At 34.2% G+C, this 26287-nt stretch overlaps 1 protein-coding gene across 1 annotated transcript in view; it reads left to right on the forward strand.

The window, feature by feature from the left end:
* The window catches only part of LOC150100059 (succinyl-CoA:acetate/propanoyl-CoA:succinate CoA transferase), a 98176-nt gene extending 73091 nt beyond the window's left edge, over positions 1–25085 (forward strand). The window contains exons 6-8 of the mRNA XM_090402764.1: positions 286–423; positions 17111–17239; positions 23217–25085. Coding sequence (XP_090258890.1) covers positions 286–423; positions 17111–17239; positions 23217–23401 — 452 coding nt within the window. The 3' untranslated portion in view covers positions 23402–25085. The remainder of the gene's footprint in view (positions 1–285; positions 424–17110; positions 17240–23216) is intronic.
* The last annotated feature ends 1202 nt before the right edge of the window (positions 25086–26287 follow it).

Genomic DNA, 26287 nt, shown 5'->3' on the forward strand with positions numbered 1-26287 from the left:
TGCTTACTTGGGGAAAAGGATTAAAATCAAGTTTATAAAATTGCTTGATATCTTTAATGTATAGTATACCCAAGGTAAAAAACTTTCTACAACAACACATTATATTCTATAATATAAAAATTATTTCTTCAGAATAAATATTTTGTTAGTGGAATGCTTACTCAGCTATAAAATGACAATGGACAGTTAGTATCCTTTCTTTCTTTTAATCAAAGCTTTATTATTAGTTTATTTTGCATGCAAATTGGATAATTAACCTGTTACCCTTTCTTTTTTTGTTTACAGTGATGTTGATAGTGGATTATGTGAATGACACAACTATCATTTCACGCAATCCCAAAGTAACTGCTATTAATTCATGTATTGAAGTGGATTTAACTGGTCAGGTGGTATCAGATTCCATTGGCACAAGAATCTATTCTGGTGGGTATTAGTCACAATTATTCTCTCACTTTTGTACTGAACCCTCTAAAATTATTTCATTAATTTTAATTTAGTAGCATATTAATCATATAATATGTTGACACAGCTTTTCAGAAAGTTTTATTTTAGACCTGAAGTTCCTTATCTGAAGTTGTTCCCATGAATATTACTTTTATAAATTCATTTGTTCTTCTGTCATCTGCAGTTTTACATGCATGAATTTTTGTTAGTGTTGCTTATGCTATGACTTACTAGAATTTATAAGATGCTGTAAATTTCCAGTTTTATAATTACATGTGCTCTTTCAAAATATGGATATATTAATCCAGTCACCAATTCATACTTCTCAGTAGCATGGCTTGTCATTACACATGAAATGGCCCACTTGATGAACATGCAAAAAAAGAAATTGAAGAGTCATTCAAAAATCCATTAAGAAAAGTAAAAACAAAATTTAAAGTAAAGAACAGCAAATAAAAACTTAGAGTAACATGAATTTTGAAAAATGAATACTGTAATTCTTGTAGGAATAAAATTATTTTAAATATTATTTAAATTTTTATTATTCCCATAATTATTGTTACATTATGGAAGATTATTGGCTCTCTATTTATGATGACTTCAGTGCTAAAGAAAAAGGTTGGTTATTCTTGTTGAATTCTTTGTTATGGTAATTAGTGGTATGAGGCTAAAGATTCACTGCATTAAAAAAAAAAAAAAAAAAAAAAAAAAAGTGGGACTGCTTAAGGTTTAAAGTGCTGCATGGCTTTTTAAGAAATTTGAAGAACTGACTTTATGTCCAATCCTCACCTTATGATACATTCATTCTCTTAATAGGTTAACCTGGATATTGAACAGTGAGGGTGGGCTGGCAATTTAGTATTTAGTTGCATGTTCTGTATTGACATAAACCAAAAGATAGTAATAGTACAACAAGATGAAATGTCATGCCAGCTAGGGCTTTAATTGGTTAAACAGGACCCTCACTGTCTTCATCTATGAAACCAGAATGAACAGTGAAAAGTCAGCTGCTGGAACAAACTCCAACTCAGCATCAGAAAATTCAAGAAGTATTATATTGATATTACCAAAACAAAGAATACAAAAACATATGAGATTCTTCTAAATAAAAACTACAAGATATCATATTCAGGCAATAATGATCTTTATAAGGAAGTAGTAGCTGTATTTTCTCCCTGCTTGAAACTATCATAGACAGTCTCGTGTGTGTGGTGTGTGTGTGTGTACATAAATATGCACCGAATCCTGTTTTTACACAGTTTTGAAATAAAACAGTTGACAAAAATAAAGAAATAAAGTAATCCTGTCGAATACTGTAATCTCCCCCCCCCCTCCTTATCCCCGGGAATTATGTTCCAAGACACCCTGCAGATACCTGAAACTGTGGATAGTACTGAACCTTGTATATATACTATGTTTTTTCTTATACATACATACATACCTATGATAAAGTTTAATTTATAAATTAAGCTGAGAAATATTTAATTTATAAATTAAAAGTAAGAGATTAACAACAATAACTAATAATAAAATAGAACAATTATAACAACTTACTGACATAAAAGTTATCTGAATGTGAATGGAATCTTAGCAACCTCAGCATACATTTTTTTATTATTATTTATTCATTATTTTATGAAGTCAAGAACTTTCATCTTTTTCGCTTAAAAGGAAGCCCTTTACAGCTTTTCTTTGGCATATCCAAATTGCCAGCATCACTATCCTTGTGCTTTGGGGCCATCGTTAAGTAAAATAAGGGTTACTTGAACACAAGTGCTGCGATACTGCGACAGTCAATCTGATAACCAAGAACTACTCAGAACAGCGCACAATTTAAAACTTATGAATTGTCTATTACTAAAAGAAAGAGCCATATGGTTCATTTCAGCAATGTAAAATTACATAGGCAAAGTGGATATTATATTCAACACTATTTCAAAGCCGAATGTTTGTAGAAACTATGAAAGTTTTGTAAGTTGACCTGAGAGCTTATGTGAATCCTCAACATCCTCAAGTTGTCTTAGCTTACACTATTTGACTTAAGTCGCTAAGACAACTCAGAGATGCCGAGGATTGTATTCTCGTAAGCTCTCACATCAACTTATGAAACTTTCAGAGTTTCTACAAACATTCAGCTTTGAAATAATGTTGGATATAATATCCACTTTGCCAATGTAATTATAAATTGTTTATTTCTGGAATGTTCCATTTAATATTTTCGGACAAGGGTTGACCGTACATAGTGAAACCACAGATAGCGAACTGACAGATGGGGGGACTGCATTATGTATGTTTTTTTTTGTTTTTTTCAAATTTAAGTTTATTCTTTTTTAATATTATTTTCATATCATGTTCATCTAAATTCAAAAAGGAAAATTTAGAATAAATTTCCAAGTTTTCTGAGTTTTGTTAATTGATTTCTAGCATGGTTATAGTTAAATCGAAAAAATTAATTTGAATTTTTTTTTTTTTTTATATATTAAGGTAAGTTACAATTTTTATAACGTGTAAAATTTTGTCTTTTAGTAAAAAAAATGACTTTTTTTTTATCTTCCTTAAGGACTATATAACTGAGAGGAGACCTCCACATAGCCTTTAAAGGAATGTGGAGAACCGACCAGGGCTTCTGAAAACCTAATGTCCAATCCTCACCTTCTCGTGGTGCACCCTGTTGGGTATCTACTTGGATACTGAACAAACGAGGATGGGCTGGCAATTTGGGATTTAGCTGACCAAATTGTATTCTTATTGGTTAAACCAAAATAAAAAATGATGGTACAACATGACAAAATTTCATGCCGGCCAGGGCGTCGCGCGGTTAAACAAGGTCCCCGTTATTTTCGCCAGGGAACCAGGACAAACAGCGAAAAGTCAGCTACTGGAACAAATCTGAAAACAAACCCCAACTCAACGTCACCAAAGTTAAAGATCGGTACTATCAACGTAAGAAGCCTGAATGGCAAAGAAATGGAGCTAGCTGAGGAATTAGATAAGTACCAGATCGACATAATAGGGGTGACAGAAACAAAAAAGACAAAAACTGGTGAGATCTTTCTGAGCAATAAATATAAAATGTTATATTCAGGTAATGACAATCAAGGAAAAGAAGGAGTAGCCATAGTATACAACACAAAATACGAAGCTAATCTTCTTGAATGTCAGTCAGTCTCAAGTAGAGTAATGTGGGCAAATATGAGAATGGGGAACTGGACAATGAGACTTATTTGTGCCTATGGTCCCACAGAAGGTTCTACTAAGGTAGAAGTGGAGGAGTTTTTTGAGGCTTTAGAAAAAGCATCTGAGCCAATGAAAAAAGAAAAGTTGGTCCTTGTTGGGGATCTAAATAGCAGATTAGGAAATGATTGTGAGACATACAAAAATATTTTGGGAAAATTTGGAGAAAAGAGCAAAGCTAATAATAATGGCAAATATCTGTTGGATTTCTGCTCAGGACTTGGACTGGTTATTACTAACACCATGTTCCAACATAAAAATGTGTACAAATTCACATGGAGAGAAGAGACAAGGAATAAGAAAAATCTCATTGACTATGTTATTGTTGATAGTGATGTTTTCTCCCTGGTGCAGGACACCAGAGTGTACAGAGGATTTGAAATTGGAAGTGATCACTATTTAGTCTTGAGAAGGATAAAATTGAATTTCATATTGAAAAGAATAACATGTAAGAAAGTTTTAAAGCAAATAAAAGTTGAGCAGCTCTCAGATGTGAACTGTAGACTAAAATACACAAAGATTATTGAAGAAAAAATGAAAGAGTTTGAGAACAGGAAGCAAACCTTGATGATTCAGTGGCAAGCCTTGAAGAAAGCCCTGATTGATACAGCTAGAGAGGCATGTGATGAAGTTGTCTGCAAGGATAGAAAAATTAGAACTCCATGGTGGACACAGGAAGTTAAAGAGGCAGTGAAGGAAAAGAAGAAAGCATATCAAAAGTTCCTGGCAAATAAGTCAGCTTGTGCTCTCAGAGAATACAGAGACAAATGCAAAACACTGTTAAAACTAGCTAAACAAAAGTCATGGGAGGACTTTGGCAAGAATATAGAAAATAAATATCAAGAAGGTGGTAAAATATTCTGGAGGTTGTTGAAGAAGCTTAGGAATGGAGGAAACAAGGAACAGTGCTGTAAAAGGAGTTAGAGATGATAAAGGTGACATTAAAAATGGGAGAAAAAGATATCCTTGAAGTATGGAGCAATTACTTTGAAAAACTAAATGAAACAAGCAGTGATGACAGCACACTGGTAAAAAACACTGACCAAACATGCAGTCAGGAATACATATCCATACTTGAAGTAGAAAAAGCCCTCAAAGGCTTGAAATGTGTAAAGGCAGCAGGAGTAGATGATATTCGACCAGAAATGCTGAAGTATGGTGGTATAAAAGTCTTACAGTAGCTGCACTGCATAGTTCAGAAAGCCTGGACAAAGGGACGAATTCCCGATGATTGGAGTGGAGCTCTCATAGTACTCATATATAAAAAGGGAAATAAAACTGAATGTGAGAATTACAGAGGTGTTTCCCTATTGACTTTTCCTGGCAAGATCTATGCAAGTATACTTGAGAAACGGTCGAGAAGAATTGTGGAAGAAAAGCTTGGTGAAGAACAAGCTGGATTCAGCCCAAATAGAGGCTGTCAGGATCAGATCTTCGCTTTACGACAAATAGTCGAGAAAGCATGGGAATTTAACAGAGATCTGTATTTAAGTTTTGTAGATTTGGAAAAGGCATATAAGGTGCCAAGAGAAAAGCTATTCAATATGTCACAGTTATATGGTGTCATTGGGACATTATATCAAGCAATACTTAGTCTTTATTTGAGTTGTAAGTCAGCAGTTAGAATTGAAGGAAATACAGGAAGATGGTTTAATGTTAAATCTGGTATGAGACAAGGATGTACATTATCCCCTCAGTTATTCATTATATATATGGATCGGATCACATTATGAAGGAAAGTGGTATTAAACATGATATCAAAATTGGAGATGTTAATGTCAGCTCTTTGCTTTATGCGGATGATGTTATACTTTTAAATAAATCCGCTACAAGTCTGCAAGATTCTCTGACTAAATTGAATAGCTGTTGTAATAGATATGGTATGAAGGTCAGCAATAAAAAGAGAAAGACAATGAAAATAGGCAGAATCATTGAAAATGTCAACTGTGTTGTGAATTTAGAACCTGTGGAACAAGTAAAACATTTCAGCTACTTAGGCACGATTTTTACTGAAGATGGTAAATTAAATATAGAAAAAGACAATAGAATCAGCAAAGCTGGTATGGTGGGAAGTCGATTGAATTAATTCCTATGGAATAAGAGAGAAATTAGTCAGAACACTAAATTAGCTATATACAAGATAGTGTTCAAACCAGTTTTAACTTATGGATCTGAGAGCTGGGTCAGAAGTAAAACACTTGACCAAAGACTAGAGACCGCAGATATGAGAGTCCTGAGAAAGATTATAGGGCGTGAACAGATGGCATCAATGGCAATATCATATAAAAAACAAGGATATTAGGAAAGAACTTGACATTGTCAGCATCGAGGAATGCATTATCAGAGCTAATATCAGGTGGTATGGTCACTTAAACAGAATGGGCGAAGAAAGATTGGCAAAACAAGTGTTCTCTGCCTGGTTGGCAGCAAAATGACCCAGAGGAAGACCAAGATATAGGTGTAAATGCTATGGTGCAAAGTGCCTTAGACAATAGAAATATAAGATCTGATATTGTTGGAGTCTTGACAAGTAACTGACTGATTTGGAGGAAAATTGTAGATAGGAAGTTAGTAATGATATAATTTTTTTCATGTAGTACTATCATATCCTGTACACCCCTTGAGTGTACATGGCAGGAATTTGATGATGATGATATTTTATTGTATACTTGATTCGAAATATATATTCAATATTTTTTCTTATCTTATCTTATTATATTCTTGTCATAACTCCGAGTTGTAATCGTTGCTTGAGCTAGTCTTTCCACCTTTAATCCTTCAGTCTAAAATTTCACCCCCCCCTCTCAAGGTCGTCTATACTACTTTCACGTATGTGTAGTTTAGATTTAGAAATTGACTATGGTTGGAGCCAATTCCTTTGTCTAATTAGCTGGCTTTCTCTAACACTGATCTTTAAAAATTTATTTGTATTAACGACTGCACCATTAAAGATCATGCAAGGAATTGTTTGTCTTTTCTATACGTGTAAGTGAAATGCTCAAACGGAACACGGAAACATCTCTAATATTCAATTCTAATTCAAGCAATGTTAGATACTTAAATTTAGTCAATCGTGGCTATCTTTAACTTTAAGGACACACAGGTTCTATATTTTTATGAGAAGTGCATTGGTAAGTCGAAATTAGGCAAGTTAACAAACAAAACAATTTATTCATACTAAGACATGGTAATTACAATTTAAAGGAAAAAGGATTTCACACACATCAAATTTATCAGGCTCTTATCAATTCTGCCAAGTAACAAAGCAATGCACATGTCTGGTTCTCAACTTACTTAAATCAGTACTTCTAGCCTTTAGCTTAGAGACGATGACAAATATTTATGTTCACATATACATCAGAAACGTGGTTAGTCTCATACACACTTTAAAATAATTTAGCAATTTAACTTAGATGAATTTCAGAATTATGCTTAACGTAAGTTGACAGTCAAACTAAAGCAGATTGGGTTGGATATTAGATTAGTGCATTGGATTGGAGACTGGCTATCTGATAGGTATCAACAAATTATGTATGGGGGTGCGATATCCAGGAAAAGGAAAGTCACTAGTGGAGTGTCTCAAGGGTCTGTTTTAGGGCCATTACTGTTTAACTTGTATATTAATGATATTAGCGAAGATTTGGATGGAGATATTCAGTTGTTTGCAGATGATGCAAAGTTGGGACGAACCATAAAGAGTAGTGAAGATGTTGTGGCCTTGCAAGAAGACTTGAATAAATTGAGTGATTGGGCAAGCAAATGGGGATGTGAGTTCAATGTTGCAAAATGTAAGGTTTTAAAATTTGGAAAACAAAGGTGGGATGCAGAATTTATGCTTGGTGAGAATATATTGTTGGAGGTAGAGGAAATAAGAGATCTGGGGGTGATAGTGGATAAGGATCTAAAATTGTGAAGACAACACAAAGGCTTCTGGGAATGATGCGGAGGACACTGACGTGTAAAAGTAGGGAGATTCTTGTTCTGTTGTATAAGGCTTTGATTAGGCCACATATGGACTATTGTGCCCAGATTTGATCACCGGGTTTTCAGAAGGATGAAGAGATGTTGGAAAGGGTCCAAAGGTGACTGACTAAGGTAGAGTCTGACCTCTGGAATGTTGAGTATGAGGAAAGATTGAGAAGATGTAATTTGCAGAGTCTGGTGGACAGGAGGAAGAGGGGAGATATGATAGAGACCTATAAGTTGGTAAGGGGTTGTTATAGGATCAATGATGGAGAAGTTCTACAGAGAATAGTGGGAGATCAGGGGAGAACCAGAGGTCATCCCTGGAAACTGTATAAAGAGGGTGTGAGTAGGAGAGTGAGATGCAGGTTTTTTTCGTGCAGAGTTGTAAATGCCTTGCCTGAGAGTGTGGTGTCTGCAAGGAGTTTGAGTGTGTTTAAGACATGGTATGATGAGATGTGTGTGTGTGTGATAAAAGGACCTCCCACATGAGTCTTTGACTCCATGAGGTCTTATAATAATAATAAACTTTACATTCAGTCTTTCCTTTAAACATTAACTCTTAACAATGACCTTTTAATATTAACAATTGCTCAGAATGCTTTTGACAATTATTTCACAATAATTAAGAAGTGCGGTTTTCCGACTTCATAACCTTACAATATGCTAGCAACTATACAATCAACAATCCCTGCTCTAAAGATCACAATCCGTAACAGTTCTACAATAATCTTACTTGATAAATTTCTCAGCCAGTTCAGCTTTCACGATCCTAGAGATCACGAATATAACCTTCTTCTTCTTTCCTGTTAGAACTGCAAACTGACATTATTCCATGGCAATGACGATACAGCATTCTGGAGATCGCTTAAGGAACTTCGCAGTGGGACTTTCTGGAACAGGCCGACGGCACTGTTACATATCTCCTATTACCGTTGAAAATCTGCTAGCGGGATATCCTTCCCTATCCTTGGAATGGCTAGATATAGGAACCTTCTTTGAAGCAACACCGGAACAAGTCGGGAATGGAGAGAGCAGAGCCAAGCCAAAAAAAAGTCAGCAGCAGAGCGCCTGCCCCCTTTTTATTCTCCCTTGACGGCCTTGGAACTTCTTTAGATCGAGTTCCTCGGATGTTCTACCAGGGGTACTTCCCCCCCCCCATACGAAATCGCTGAGTCATGGCAGGAAAACTCCATAACTCGCTGACCTTCGTGCCTCATTCATTCTAATATTTTACTAGATTACATAAAACACTTATGGAAAATTGTTAATTTAACTATAAGTATTTTGCATTTACTTTCTTTCTTAAGTAAAATCGGTATATAAGAATTTTATACAAAATTCTTTCTATACAAGATTTTACACATGATTTATCTAACTAATTGAAAATATTTTCTGCTTTGACAGAAATGACAGATTGTATCGTAAACAACTGAAAAAGAAACCAAGATGAAAAACAATTTCTTTAGAAACAAAAATAGAAATCTTAGACTGGCTTGCAAAAGGTGAAGATTCCACATCTGCAGAATTTTAATTTGAATGAACTATGATCCAAACAATTTTTAAAAAAAATGAAAATGCTGTATGACAATCTGTAGCCTCTGGTATAAAATTGAGCACTAAGTCTTCTTCATATACCAGAGATATAGTTTTAAAAAAAAAAAAAAAAAAAAAAGAGAGAGAGAGACACTACTAACTTGGAATGAAGATCACACCCAAAAACGAAAACGCATACCTGTAGACACCAATACTATTAAACAGAAGGTTTTAAAAACTTTGAGAAAATAAAAGAACTAGAACCATCAACGTCATCTGAACTAACTGATGACAAAAAAAAAAAATAAATAAATAAATTTGCTGCAAGTAATGGATGGTCGCAAGGATTTTTGGAAAGACACACAACTCATAACGTTAAAATGAAAGGTGAAATTACTTCTGGAAATACAACAGCTGTCTAAGAATATTCTTCAAAGCTTACCAAAATAACTGAAGATGGCAGTTACACTGTTGATCAAGTTTTACCAAATTACTAATTTTTGAAGTTGTGGAGGCTATCTAATATTTTTCTATATATATATGGTACATATATATATAGAATTGGATGTCTTTTTTTACATAATATTCTTTGGAATGTATATACTATCTAAAAAGAGGATTGTGTGTGTGTGTGTAGATATGTTTTGGGAAAATTTTGAGAAAAGAACAAAGATAATAATAATGATAAATATCTATGGTATTTTTGTTCAAGACATGGTCTAGTCATTACCAGTGTGATGTTCCAACATAAACATGCACAAATTCACTTGGAGAGAAGATAGAAGAAATGAAAAAGGTCTCATTGACTATTATTGTTGAGCATGATATTTGAAATAAGAAGTGACCATTTAGTTTTAAGTAGAAAAACCAAATATTATAATGAAAAGAAAAGTATATAAGAGAAAAGAAAGACCAGCAGCTTTTAAAGGTGAAGTTATAGAATGAAATATACAAATAATATTCAAGAAAAAATAAATGCATTTGAAAACAAGACTCAAACCTTGAAGAAAACATTAATTCGATCAGGGAGGCATATGGTGAATTATATAGAAATGTAACTGAAAATATTCAAAAGAAAGGCAGTCAGGATGCGTACAAAAGTGCTCACTATGTCCACTATTATTCATCATCTATATATATCACATTATGAAGGAAAGTAGCATTAAACCTGATATCAAAGTTGATGTTAATCTCAGTTCTTTACTTTATGCAGATGGCTATACTCCTACATATATCGAAAGTCTGCAGTATTCCTTGAATAATCGCCATAACAAATTTGTCATGAAAATCAGCATTAAAAAAGACAAAGACTGAAAATAGTCAGGAGCATGGAAAACTTCAACTGCATTTTCAATGAGAAACTTATAAAATGAGTAAAATAATTCTGCTGTTTAGGCCCAATTTTTAGGGATGATGGTAAATTAAATATGAAAGTAGACAAGCATAAGTAAAGCTGATATGGTGAATTGAATAAATTTATATGAAATAAGAGAGAAATTAGTCAAAATGTTATATTAGCAGTATACAAGACTGCATTGCAACCAGTTTTAACTTATGGATCTGAAACCTGGATTAGAATTAAAAGTTGATTGACTAGATAGAGGCCACAGGTATAATAGTTCTAAAAAATTAGTGGAGTGAGTAGATAGCATCAATGGCAGAATCATATTAAAAATGAAGATATTAGGAAGGAGCTTGATGTTTTTAGCATTCAAGAATGTGTGAGCAGAGATAATCTCAGATTGTATAGTCACTTAAAAATAATAGGAAAGGAAAAAAGTTAGCAAAGCTGTTTGATACTAGAAAAACAATCCTGAGGGAGACCAAGATTGAGGTGGATTGGTGTAGTTAAAAGTGCATTAGAAGACAGATGTATGAGTTCTGACAGATAACAGACTAATTTGGAGGGTATTTTTCAATAGGAAGTTATTAATAATGTAAACTTTATTTTGTACTATCATAGTATTCTACAAATCCCTTTTGAGGATAGATATCAGAAATTTTATGATGACGATGAAAAAAATGCATTATTTCATAAAATTTGATATTCAATAAAGTTTTTAGTTTATAATCACTCATCAAATTCTGTACCCTCAAGCAGTATACACAATATTATGAAAACTCTACATCATTGCTAACTTCTGTCAACAATTTTCCTCCAAATTAATCTATCTGTCATGATTCCAATATTATTAGATCTTACATTTCTCTCTTCTAAGACACTTTTTACTGTATCAATCCAGCTACATCTTGGTTTTCCTCTGGGTTATTTTACAACTGAAGTAGTATTCCAGCCTATTTTCATTGTCTTTTCTTTTTAATGCTGATTTTCATACCAAATGTATTATAGATATTACATTTGGTCAGGGAATCCTGCAAAATTGTCCTAGATTTATTCAAAAGTATAACATCATCTGCATAAATTAAAGAGCTGAGATTAACATCCCCAATTGTGATATCAGATTTAATACCACATTTCCTTCATAATGTATATATATGCTTGTCTTACACCTGATTTAACATCAAATCTTTCTGTACAGTCTTCAGTTCTGACTGCAGACTTAAAACTCAAGATTTAAAAGTCTAACAGTACTTAGACTAAGTATTGTTATGCAGTTTGGACAGCTTTTCTCTTGTCACTTTGTGATATGCCTTTTCCAGATTTACAAGACTAAAATGCAGATTTAATACAGATCTTTGTTATATTTACATGACTTCTTCACTATTTGTCTTAAAGTGAAAATTCGATTCTGACAAATCTGTATTTTGCCTGAATTCAGCTTGTTTTCCAACTTTCCTATCACAGTTTTTCTTGTGTGTTTCTCAAGTAAACTTGTATAAATCTTACCAGGAACACTCAATAGGAAATTTTTCACATTCAGTTTTATTTTCCTTTTTTTTTTTTTATATATATAGATTGGTACTATGAGAGGTACTTTTATGCCTCCATATTTGAGCATTTCTAGTCAAATATCTCCTCCAGCTGCCTCTCCACATTTCAAGTTTTCAATGGCTTTTTCCTACTTCAAGTACTGATATGTGTTCCTGATTACATTTCTGTTGAGTACTTTCTACCTGTCACTGCTTCTTTCAAAATAATTACTCTGGACATCTAGAATATCTTTATCTTCAGATTTTGTCACCTTTATTATATTTCATTCCTTTTATAGTACTCTTTCCTTTAACTTGGGGATGCAGATGTTTGTATTCTCGTAAGCTCTCTCAGGTACACTTACAAAAAACATTCAGTTTTGAAATAATGCTGAATTTAATATCCACTTTGTCTATGTAATTTTACATCAAAATGAAGTCTTTTGGCTGTTTCTTTAGTAATTACTCTTTCCTTTATTTCTAAGCTTTTTTAATAGCCTCCAGAATATTTTGCAACCTTTCTGATATTTATTTTCTGTGTTCTTACCAAAGCCTTCCCATGACTTTTGTTTAACTAGTTTTACACAGTGTTTCAGTTTCTTACATTTTTCTCTTTATTCTTTAAGCTTACAAGCTGACTTATTTGATGGGAACTTTTGATATGCTTTCTTCCTTTCCTTGACTGCCACGCTAACTTCCTGAGTCCACCATGGAGTTCTGATTTTTCTGTCCTTGCATACAGCTCACTACATGCCTCTCTGGCTGAATCAGTGAATGTTTTCTTCAGTTTTCACTGAATCTCCAAATTTTGGTTGTTTTCATTCTCTTTCATTTTTTCTTGAATAATGTTTGTGTATTTGAGAGTACAGTTTACCTCTGAAAGCTGCTCAACTTTGATTCATTTTAAAATTTTCTTACAATTATTGTATTGCCAAACTTTAATGTAGAGAAACACAACTGGATGTATAATATGTTATTAATTTATTTCTTCCTCTTTCATATTTTGTAGTTTGTATCATAGGATAGTTTAAATTAATTTACTTGTGTAGCATTAAGGTATCCAAGTCAGTATGAAAGTACTGTCCAAAAACTCTTTTGACTTGAATATATTTACAAAACATATTCAAGAGATCGGTAATCATTCTGATTACTCTTTAATAAAATAATTTAGTTCAGATTTTTGTGGAAGTTTTGATGGCAACTCCTCATATATGAAAGAAGTATTCATACCTGCAGATCTAGAATTTGTTGAGTATACACTTCAGATTAGTAGCATCTGCAGCTGAAAAGAGGGTACACCTTTTTTTTTTTTTTGGATGTTAAGTTTACATTCAAGAAGCAGTTATAGTGTGATGCCAAGAATCTAGGTGTTATTTTTATTCTAAAAAACTAAAATCTCTTGATCAGAGATATGGTTTGGGTTCAGAAGTAAGATCAAGTGATGGATTGTTTTCTGTATGAATAATATAGCAAATAATATAGTATTTATAGTATATAGTAATATAGCAAAAATTGCAAATACGACTCAGAGGATAATTGCAATGCTGGAACAAACTCATAAGGATAAGGAATCCATTTTGCCAGGCCTTGATATGACCCCATTTGAGCTATCATATCAATCCTCTGTGGATCTGATCACTGGTTTCTGTGGTGATACTGATAGAGTGAAGAGAGTGCAAAGGAGAGTATTAACAATTATATAGATGAACATTACAAATAATTGTGAGAATACAGATTATGAAGACAGATTGACAATTTATAGACTGCAGGCACTAGCAGACAGAAGAAAGGAGTGTGACATGATTGAGACTTACAAACTTCTGAAAGGGTCATAGAGGATATCAGTAGATGGAATTTTTCATTTCATGGAGAGCAGGGAGAGGATGAGCAGGCATCCGTGGAATGGATATTGCATTCATTTGAGAATGAATCCATTCTCAAATGAGTGCAGTCAAAAATGGAGGAGGACCTAGATTTTTCTCTCATAGAATGGTGTGATTGGAATGGATTGCCTTTGGAGATAGTGAGTGCAGATAGTGTGAATGAATTCAAGAAAAAGTATGGTAGCTGGTGTGGCTTCACTTGATGAGTCCCTGACTCTCTGGAGGTCTCTCTTAATAGTAATATTGATAACGTAAACATCAAATATTTCAGAAAGAAAAGAATTTCATACTCAATGACAGTGTAGTTCGAAACAAGGTAAGAACATACAATTACCTATCTGCTCAAGACAAGTGGAGTACATCTAAGAACCAAAGCTAAAAATCATTTCTAATCATTTAAATGCTGGAATCATTTAAAGTGACTCAAACCAACAGATTATGTGTATAACATGTATTACACTTATGCAGTGGGGGGGGGGGGAACAGCAGCTGCTTAGGATAAGAATTTTCCACACTTTTGATATGAATAAACTATCAGTTCAATTCAAATTAGGACAATGTATAGGCTTCATTGGATATTCTCTAAGAAGACAGAGAACTCTTTGTATTCAATAGACGTCTAAACAAATCTTGATATCTAAAATGGCGCAATTGGTCTTTTCAAAGAATCCTACGTTTAGTGTCAATGCTAAGCCAGACCAAACATCTGTAATGGATGTAGTTTGTTGTCGCTTATCGTGTTCTCAGTGGAATGGCCAGTTTGACTGAAATAAGAGGCAATGTTCACAGGAAACCTGATACCTGATAAAGAAAGAAGAGGTAGTCTGTTCTTGGTAATGGGCAAAAAATCAGAAACTTTGTTGTAAGTTGTATAAATGTGGCATGATGTCCTCTCAAATGTTCCTTCAGTTTTGAAAAAAATGAAAGTTAGATAGAGCCAAGTTTGAGTTATACAGGGTGTCCACATTGGACTTCCCTAGTTTCAATGTGGTACTACTACTAAAGTGTATGGACCATGGTGTCAAAATTGTAACAAATGAGAAGGAACACTCACCAAGTTTTTGTAAAAAAAAAAATCATTACACTTCCAGGTGTGCTCCTTTAGTAGTAGGCACACTGTCGAATTGATAGTCTTGACACTGTGCATAGTCGATAGCAGAAATGCAATGTTTCAGGTACTCTAGGCTGTCCACTTTGGTTGCATGGACTATGTTGTTCTCATACTCCCACAAGAAAAAAATCAAGTAGGGTAAGATCCAGTGATCATGGTGGCCAGAGAATCGGTCCTCCACATCCATTCCATCAGAAAAAAGACCCTGTCAAGAGTTGCACAGACCTCCAAATGCCAGTGTGGCAGGGCACCATCCTGCTGAAAGAGGATGTGTGGTTGTAGTGTGATAAACTTGTGGAAAGACAAAATTTTCCCGCATGTTGATAAATCATTCCATCAGTATTGCTTTCCATGAAGAAAAAAAATGGGCTAATGATAGTGTTTTGCATTACATCACACCAGATGTTTACCTTGGGACTGTCACTCATGTGTTCCATGATACAGTGAGGATTTTCACTCCCCCATGTCCTGACATTGTGCCTCTTCACTTTTCTGCTGACATGAAAAGTGCATCATACATCATGTCTTATATGTGTGATGGCCTGAGATAATGAAATTGGAGAATCTTTGGCATTATTCATGCACTTGTGAGGCTACATACTGTATTAAATGAAAAAATACTGCATATCAGAACATAACCTTTGAATCGATGTCTTCAGTTTTTGCATTTCCAACATAACACTCTGAGTTGATCGCAGTGCCAGTAAGCACGAATTCTAAATGCATTTACATTCCACAAATCAGTGTCACTATAACATACAGCCTGGCATTGAACACTACCAATGTCTACACACACTTATTCTGATAAACATCATGGAACATCAATTGATGGAATGTTTTCTGTAGAAACTATCTCACTGCATGCTGTTTCATCTGCATCGATGCTGCACCATTTTCACTGCTATAATTCAGAGATCTCCCATGGGAGAACCAAAATTTCATATCAGTATAAGAACTTATATTGACTTATTTACATTGTTGAAAAAATTTCAGAATAGTCATTGCATTGGTATAACCATTTTGAAAATATGTAAAAAAATTCATTTATTTCCTATCACTTAGAAGTAATTGTTGCCATTTTGACTTAAGTATTGGTTCTGTTTGCTTTGAGTATCAGATGTTGGTATTTTCCATCAGTTTATTCTTTGTGTTTTCTATAAGTGTCAAGTGACATTAGTATGAAACATGCTAATGAGGCATTTTTTTTTTATGAAGGTGCACTTATTCCAGCATGAACTAGTGCTGATGAACTCTTATCGGTTTTATGAACTGCATGTTTTAATGGACTACTCGCATAAATATCTGATTACTTCTGTTAAACAGAGCTAGATGCACAACATTGGCATCAAGAAGTACAAGATAGCCATAAAATAGTAACATTCTGCATAGGAGAATATAAGTAGCCTCTCTGTAACAACAGTTATCTCTTTGTCTAAAACAAATATAATTATCCAAAACAATAGTACTGTCCTTTTTTTTTTTTTTCAAATTGTTAAAATGCAGAATTATGATAAAAGTAATTTTAAACCACACAGCAGGCTTATAGTGTATTCACCATATTATGATGTTTTCCCATGAAATGGTAATCACACCATTATGCTGCTGGTCTTGGATGTACTTTACTATTTTTTTATTTCTTTTTGTTTGAAGTCTTTAGTTTTTCCATTTTTTGTTTTCATAATCTTGATTCAAAATCTCTAATCCATACCATTCATCATTCTTTATTCACCGATTACATTAAAGCTTCATTCTCAATACCTTTCTCTTATTATACACTTTGGTTTATCAAGTTTGGCTCCAAAATTACACAACCAGGTATGTCTTCTTAACTACCCTTTTATATAATTAAAATTCTGTATTTAGATGCCTTTGGTTGGAGTGTGAAGTAGCTCCATCACCCAGAAACTTTGTTAAATTGTTAAGTGATTTCCTATGAAATATCTAATTTTTTATTATAAAAGTTAAAAATAATACTTTTTTTTTAACAGACAGAAGTTTTTCTTTTCTTACTGGTGCATATAGTACCCTGACTGTTAATAGTAAGGCATCTGGTTTAATTTTTTAATAGGTGTTGGTGGTCAGGTGGACTTTTTGCGGGGAGCTGCTATGGGACTGGATGGAAAAGGGAAGCCCATTTTGGCTATGCCTTCTACTACCAAAAAGGGAGAGTCAAAAATTGTTCCATTTTTAAAGCAAGGCAAGTTAAATGAAAGCTTTTATAGCAAGTCTTAGGTGTTGGGTGTTATTCATATTATTTTTTAATTTATATTATATAAATTATATTATTTTTTAAGCTGCTGATATTATTAAAATGATTGCAATTGTGATGGTCTTAAAATATTATTAATCAGTGCTAGAATTATGATTTTAAGAACCCACCTTCAACACATTGATAGTAGGCTCTAGTTCTCACTTTTTCCCCATTTCAGTTTCATTAGTTACTTGATTGCAATGCCTTGTATTGTCTATTGGATTAATGCTGTTACATAGGGCATCACTGTTTTCTGGTGTGTCCATATTCAAGAACTGTATACCTGATATTATGATTGTTTAACACTTTTCCTGATTACTTTTTCCTACTGAATGTCTATGTGAGAGGGATCATTACTTAGCCAGACTGCCCTCTTCTGGATTTAGAATCCAGCAAGTCCCACAAAGTTCTGTTCTTTCACCCACCCTCTTCCTTCTCTATATCAAAGATCTACTCTAGCTGACAATTAATTCAGTATATAATTTTGCTGATGCACATGTTGCACTTCTTCTTTTCATTTGATAAACTTTGCAGTGCACAAATCACCAAAACCTCCAGAATCTTAATCTCTGCTACTCAAAATTATGATTTCCAAAACATGTATTTCAATTTCGTTGCTAGAAAATGCAACTCTGCCTTATTTTCCACAGGGGAAAAAAAATCCTTTTCTTCCAGTCTTACTTTCGACAGTACCCAAATTTTCATTCAAGATGAGATTTATCTTCTTAGGATTACTCTGACCTCAAATCTCTCGTGGCACAAACATATTACAAATATTGCCACCTCTGTATCCAAAAAATTTGCTTTCCCTATTTTGCTCAAGGCATTACTTAATCTCCAAACAGTGTGTAGCTCTATGTAGACCGCCGATCTGTGGGACTATTGAATATTACTGTCACATCTAGGGTGGTGCTCCTTAAAAATGTATAGAAAAGAGCATTTAGATTGATTAACGACTCTCTTCACTTATTTTTACACAAGCATGCAGTTTCTGCTGCTTATGTCTGCAGCTACTATTAATCAGAATTAGCATCGGTAATTCCTCTACTCTGTCAGATTCATTCAAATGCACATGGCAGCTTATCAGTGCTCCTTCATAGTTCAAGTCCACACTCATAGAACAAATTTCTCCAGTTCCTCTTCATTGCTACTGCTGCCCTCTGGAACAATCTTCCACCTTGTGTATCTTAAGGAATACAATCCACAGCACAGCTCTTCACATCAAATGTGAACAAGTTCTTTTTTGCCCTTCCATAGTACTAGTGCACAAAAAATGTTGACCAACCTCTTGTGAATGGATATGGGTTTTCCTTGAAAAATGTATGGAATTTTTTTTTCTCATATAAATGCAACAAATGTTTCATCAGGATATGCAAATACTAAATATGTTGATACATTTTACCATATTTTCATTTTCATTATACTGTAATTGTTTCAGGGAAAGAGCCTAAAGCTAATAAATGAGAGGATATTAAAAATCCATAATTCTTTCATTACCCAGGAGCTCATTCACTGCCATGACTGTTGGTTCTCATCGGAGGTTAGGTAGAAACTTTTAAAGAACAAAAACACTCTTCTCAATACCATAGCAATCCTATATATCACAAAGCACTTGGCAATTAGTGCGTGTGTATGTGCGTGCTCACACATACGCACGCACTGTGTTGACAAAAGTATTTGGACACCTAATTGTGGTCAAAAAATGCTTTTTAATTACATTTCTAGTATCGAGTGGGACAACCTTTGGCCTGAATGACAGCAAATGACGGGGCATCAACCGATTTGGGATTAGAATGCCGTTCACTCCAGACCACAGTGTTCCCTATCACTGATGCTGATGATGCCCACTGTGGTCTGGAGTGAATTCAGCATTTTAATTCATCCCAAAGATGTTTGATATGATTGAAGTCTGGACTCTGAGTCAGCCAATCCAATACTTCAATGTTGTGTGGAAACCAGTCTCAACACATAGTGCAGTATGGCATGGAGCCTTGTTGTGCTGAAGTACATCCATAGCACTGGAAGCATGAAGTTTTCCAGGATGTCCAGATAGCCATGAGAGTTCATGGTTTGGAGCACGTTTACCAATGGACTAAGCTTCATCCAACTGAAACACCCCTATACCATTCCGAGCCTCAACCAAACTTCACAGTTGGAATGTTGCAGTCCTGCCAGAACCATTCCCCAGGTAATCTGCAGATCAGAGTGAAGCCTTTGGATTGTGATTCATTGCTCCACAGAATCCTTTTTCAATCATCTATGGTCCAGGAATGGTGTGAAAGACACCAGTCCAGACATTATTTGGCATTGAAGGGAATGAAGCGTGGCTTGTTCACAGCAGCTCTGCTATAGTGACCTAAGGCATGCAACTCTGCAGATAGTTCTAGTGCTGATAGATGTCCTTGCAGCATTTTCCAGGTTGACTGCAAGATCTGCTGCTGACGATGATATTCAGAATACTCGAATGCTCTGAGACAGAGCTCACCGATCTCAATCAGTGAGTGTCAGTGCCCTCCCAAGGGCACTGACACTCACTGATTGAGATCGGTGAGATGGTGATAGTGATGGTGATACCACTTTTTGCTGTGGTATCACCATCAACTTTCCATCTACGAATGACATAAACAATAGTGGATTTCAGTATACTGAGATGGGTAGCAATGTCCTAACAGAAAGACCACTGATGTAACACCTAACTACCATCCACGTTGGACGTCTTTTCAGTCCACCTGAATATGTCATCTTGACATTAAACTACAGTACAAAACATACAACACATCCCACCTTTTATTACCAGACTTACACAGACACCCTCTGCATATATGCATCGGTAAGATCCAAAATTTGCATGGCACATAAGGTATCCAAATACTTTTGTCAACATAGTGTTGTCCATCTGTCTTGTATTTTGTCCATTATATTGCATTAATTATCACTAGCATGTGCCTTGAGATTTGATTGTTGTAGCTTAAGCTTTCATGCCCTAAGCATATCATAGCCGTTCAAAGCCTTCACTACTTAATGAATGTTTTATCAGATTGTTTTCAAAACATCTGCAGTTTCATTTCATAGTTTCAGTTCAAGCTGATATGCAATAAAATCACCTCTTCTATTGTTTGAAAACTGTTTGCAGATGTTTTCCATAGCTTTTTGGATGCATATCATATGAGGCCTGGTCTTGTCATCACTGTGATGTATTGAAATGATCTGTATACTATCATTTGATAGCAGCAAAAAAAAAAAAAAAGCCATTATCTTTATCTTATAAAGCTATGAATGTCGTCTAACAAGCATAACTATTACTGAATTGCATAGACTGGGAAAAGAGATAAGGTATCTCAACTCTTTCTATTTTTGATAGTATGACCTCCCTTGCCTACCTATGTGCGGTCTAAATATTCGTATGCGATGGTATTATCTTCTATAGGAAAAATTTTGCAGGCCTGATAGCAAATTTAGATGTTACACTCCCCTCCCCCCCCCCCCCCTCTGTGTAAGAATGTGGCCCTTGCTGGCCATATTCTTACACAATTTCCAGGGCTGACCTCTTGGTCTCCCCCTTCCTACCATGCCACATATTAAAAAAAAAGTAATTTCATTTCTATAAAATCCCTTTAATAATTTGTGTTTTTAAAGGTTTTTTATCCCCTTCTATCAATCAGCCACTATAATCCACACACTTTCAATCTATTCTCATAGAGAACATTCCACAGACCTGTCACAGTCACTCGCTTCTGAATCTTCTCGGCCGCTTCCTCCTTCTGAAGGAATCCAAGCAACTAGATCTATGTGCAATAGTCCGTGTAACTGTAGAAATCTTTTTTCCCTTGGTTACAAAATGGATTATACTAGACTAGATATTCTTGTTTCAGTCCTTTACCTGAACATTAAGACTTGTCCAAAAGGAAGTGTGCAGTACGTTATGAGATACTTGTATACAGAAAATGTGATGTCTGCATTCATTTAGTTTTCAATATCAACCATAGATTCTTTCCCACCCCCCCTCAATAACAACAACAAGCATTCAGCAGGGCAATGAATCCAATAGGTACTGAAATGTGCAGATTTTAACTCCCTTCTATCAATCCACAGTGAATGAAGCTTCATCTACCATGACACAAACATAGCTGAAACCTTTGCAGACAGCTTAGAAAAGCAGGGTGGTCTGAACTATAACCATGTGAATCTAGACTTCATCAGGAAAATGCACTTATACACAGTCTTGCCATAAATACTGTTACAACTTCTGCACATCCCCCATGCTGGCCACAGAATTGCTCGAGCCTGGTTCCATTAGTGGCGCTGTGTACAGCCAACATTCATATATTTATCAGTAGAGAAGGAGTTGTCTAGCTTATGGGTTAACATGCAGTGGGGAGATTATTAGAACCATGTAGCTGTGATCACATTTCACAAGGTTGAAATTCAGCCACTTGTTATTTTCAGCACACTAAAAACACTCTGGATCAGTAGGATGTTTATGTATTAACTATTAACCGTTGTAACAATACAGAAGTCATATCTAACTGTCAAAGAACAGGTCAACCACACTGCGTTATGATGCAACAGCTTATGAGGACTGTGAAGGCACACTTCTGCCATAATCCTGTGAGAACGCAGATGAAAGTGATGTTGCGAGAGATGAGAGAAGTCATGTGTACTAACTGATGACTTGGGGATGAGAGCCTATTATCATTCTACTGGACACTTCCTAACACCACAACTTATGCAGCAGAGAGTGATAAAATCAAAAGGCACTTCACCAGTAGTACACAAACAACAGACTCAGAGATATCCTCTTCACAGATGAAAATTTTTTATCTCATTTCATCCATTGAAGAGTCATTTAATTGCCAAAATGATTGAGTATATGCCCTAGATGGTTACACAGCACTCAGGATTCAGATAGGTCATCATCCCTGCATCAGTGATGTTATCAAGATGGGACCAAAGTGTATCAAGATGCCATGCTGGAACCTGTGGTAATTTTAGCCTGTAGCCATTGAAAAAGGTGTTGCAAATGGCCCTAACTTCATTCAAAGCTATGAACAAACATTTGAACAAATAGTCCTGGTTTGGTATTTAAAAAAGAAAGAAAGAAACTTGGAAAATTTATCTAAAATAGATAAAATATTTCATGCATCCCCCTCCTCCCATCCCTCCTACACACAGGATCACAGCAAAACCATTCCCATTCCATATGTTATAGATGCATCAGAAAAAATAGCCAAAGTTCTTTGCAGATGTGATCTTCATATCACTTTCAAACCTTTCATTCAACAGCTACTTTTATGCATTCTCCTAAAGATTTACATCTTCAACATCTGGGAATGTATAAAGTTTATTATGCCTGCAAGTTAGTCTGCTTTTGACAAACTGGTAGATCAGTTAACATATAAGAAGATAAAAATTATGTCCAAGATCATCTGTATGGCAAGTCATCATTAGCAGATCATGCTCTGGATACTTCTTCACATAGGATTGGATTGAGAAAAATATCTTTATTACATCGAAGTTGTTACAAATCTGAGAGGATATTCTTAGAATCAGCCATGAAGCATTCTCCCAACCTCAACAAGTATGGTTTCATTAATTTATCGACAATCTGGGAGATTATCATTTTAACACCTAATAGTCAGACTTCTCTGAATTAACTTTGTAGTTATCTGACCCATGTAAGAACACTGGTTGTCAGTTACAATTTAAATTATTTCTACAGTTACTTGGTTTAGTGCTGTGTGCCTGTCAGTTTCATTGTGCTCTTGACGCTGGGTAAAAAAACAGCGAAATATTAGTGACTTTATAAATATATTTTTTCCTCTTGGTGTTAGTTATACCATTCAGTGATATTCATGGATGATGAATAACACCTAAGCCTTTCTGTATGAATCTATTGTAAATCTGTTTAATTCTGTTTTTTCAGGTGGTGGTGTTGTGACATCAAGGGCACACACTCATTATGTTGTGACTGAATATGGTATTGCTTACCTCTTTGGCAAGAACATTCGACAGCGTGCCCATGCCCTGATCCAGATAGCTCATCCTAATCATCGAGAAAGTTTGGAAAAGGCTGCATTTGAGAGGCTGAAATGCATGCCTTCTCCATAAATAGTAACCATCGTGTCCATGGCATTTACTGAGGCTGCTTAATATTACACACAAACATACTCAGAAGGTAGAGAGGTCCAAGGTTTTAAGATGAATAGAATTTTGAAACTTATTTGCAAAAAAGGCTGTTTAGAAATTTTTTTTTTTAAATTGCATTAGTAACAACAGTAGCATTTTTAGTATATATATATATTGAATGAATGTAGCTTGTTCTAGTACAATACAGAGAATACAACAGTTACATGTATTGTCAGATGAAATTACATATTAATTAGCTTTCTGTATATAAGTGAAAACTTGGTGATAATTTCATAATAATATTGGAACAAAAATTCACACAGTTTGACTTTATAAATTTCTGTTTACCTTGTATTACTTGCATTTCTGTTCTTCAGTGATATTTATTTGCATATTTAATAGAGTAGAAAAACAAAGAGCACCTGTATGAGATGGCAATTGATTATTTTGAAATGGGATGCTCAACATATTCCATATGTGTATATCATCAATTTGTAGGATAATTCAGATTTGATATATTTTGTTACTAATAGTCACGTCACATTGTTTCCGGACAAAGTATGCAAATAGTAATTTTTTAATGTACTGTTTTAGAAAGCTAACTGCTGCAATTATAGAGGATTACTTTATATATATAAGTTGGTGAAGTTAGGTTAAAAACTTTAATACTCTTTTCAGATTTGATATAACTTATAAAAAAAAATAAACTGTTGTACATTTATATTGTGTCAGCTTTGCATTCATTTCATGAGCATATTATTATTAAATTATGAAATGCCTTTGATAGATTTGCAGCAGAATTGGACGAATGAAAAGAATATATAAAAAAGATCTGGACAAACTTGTATAATATGTATATTCTTTTGTAAACACATGTAATGAAGATAATAATAGGTACTTTTAAGGTTTTTCAGTGGTATAATGGGGGGAAAAAAATGTATAATTCAGATGTCAATAACAGAAAGATTTATATAGAAGCTAACTATATTATTCATAATTAGCATTTTAAAAGTTTGTAGACTAGAATGTTTAAACATTGCACTTTTTCTGCACATGGTTTCTTTCATGAATAATAGAACATTACAGTGAATGAGTCCTTCCATCACATTGAATCCAAAATCAGAATAATTAATAAATGATTTTTCTTTATTGTTGCTATTTTAATAATAGTTTTACATAAATATCCCTTTTATTAGCTATAAAGAATAATGAAGATTATACAAGATTTCTTTTGATGTGTTATTGTAATGCAGATGAAAGTCTGACTTTCAAATGGTATTTGTAAAAATGGAGAAAAAAAGAAAATATGGGATACCTGCAATTATAAATAAACCTTGGGCCATTTTGCTTTTTATTTCTGATACATGTCATAAAAATGCATATCTTAGTTATGCTTTCTCAATTAAGGTAGTTATTTCTCAGCCAACACAAGTCATCTTATCCAGAAAAATTAGCTTAATCATTTCAGTGAAAATTCAATTGTCTCACTTTCCCAGCTTATAAAAATAGAAAACATTTCTCACATAATATAGTGAGATGAAAAGCAAAAGAAGGCTTCAACAACAAATTGTATAGAAATTAAATATCAGTATTCAATCTATTCATCAGTTACTTTTGCATTGATTTGTCATGCCATAACAAGGAATAATAAAGGCTTTATTAAATAGGTTGTTTCCCTTTGTATGATCTGAAACTGTATATGCAGTGATTTTTTTTTATATTAAATACATCATGAATTCTGATCACATGTATTTTAACTTTTTTTAAAATTATTGTTAAAAAATAATTATGGTCACCAAAACCCTCTGTTTCCATGACTATTGCCTTGCTCATTCTTACACGTTGAGCACTTTGACATGTTTAGATGATGCATGCATCCAGGATTCACCCATCCTAGGTGTGAATCCAGGCTATTTCAAAATAACTAATTATTTAATTAGCTGATATCATTTGGAAATGAGTTCCTCCATCCCAAGAAACTTTTTTTTTTTTCCTTCCACAAAAGACAAATTAATCTGAAAACACTAACTTCTGAAATATATAGTTACACTGATGACTTCTCAGTACTAATCCATCTCCAACATTCAAAGAGTTTTTAAAAAAAAAAAAAAAAAATGCATACGCTTTATGCCTCTTATTAGACTTCTAAAAAAATTTTGTTGTACCAAATACGGTACATTCTGGTTAATTGGTCCACCGATTAATCGAGGCAGCTGTTTTATTGGGAGAAGTGTGTAAGAACAAAAACCATGAGAATAAACATGAATATGCTTCGTTTATTTGGACACAATGTGTTTAATTGGGCTAGCCAGCAGTGGTGGCTTGTACATAAGCACTGCGTCACTGCAGCACCCCCCCCCAAAAAAAATTAAATTTTGTTTGTGTTTATAAATAATAACAATGCTTACAACATTATATAAATGCAATACAACATGTTAAAGGTTACAGCTTATGTTTCGACATTGATTGAATACTTAATAATTGGAATTGTTCGATTAACGCTTTAGATTACGAAACAAATACTGCGATCTAATGCAGTGTCGGAATTATCGCGTTCAGCCAATTGCAGCTTGATTTGCGGATATTCATTTGCGCATGTCATTACACATAACAAGTGAATCCGACACTGCTTGTTTGAGCAGTGTTGCTACAGATAAATTGTATGTATGCGTGCGTTATTTCTGTGAGATATGAAACTTTTATTATTGGTGTGTGTTCGTGGTGAGAGTGAAATATTTTTAATAAAACGATTTTTGGATATGTAAATTTATTTATTAATAAATTGATTACTGATTAGGAAAAAAATTATTTTTTTTATTTATTTTGTATATGCAGCATCCCCACTTAAAATTTTCACTGGCCACCACT

The sequence above is a fragment of the Typopeltis vanoorti genome, chromosome 13, assembly GCF_054136105.1.
Source record: "Typopeltis vanoorti isolate ZY-2024b chromosome 13, IOZ_Tvanoo_1.0, whole genome shotgun sequence".
In the NCBI taxonomy this organism is placed as follows: domain Eukaryota; kingdom Metazoa; phylum Arthropoda; class Arachnida; order Uropygi; family Thelyphonidae; genus Typopeltis; species Typopeltis vanoorti.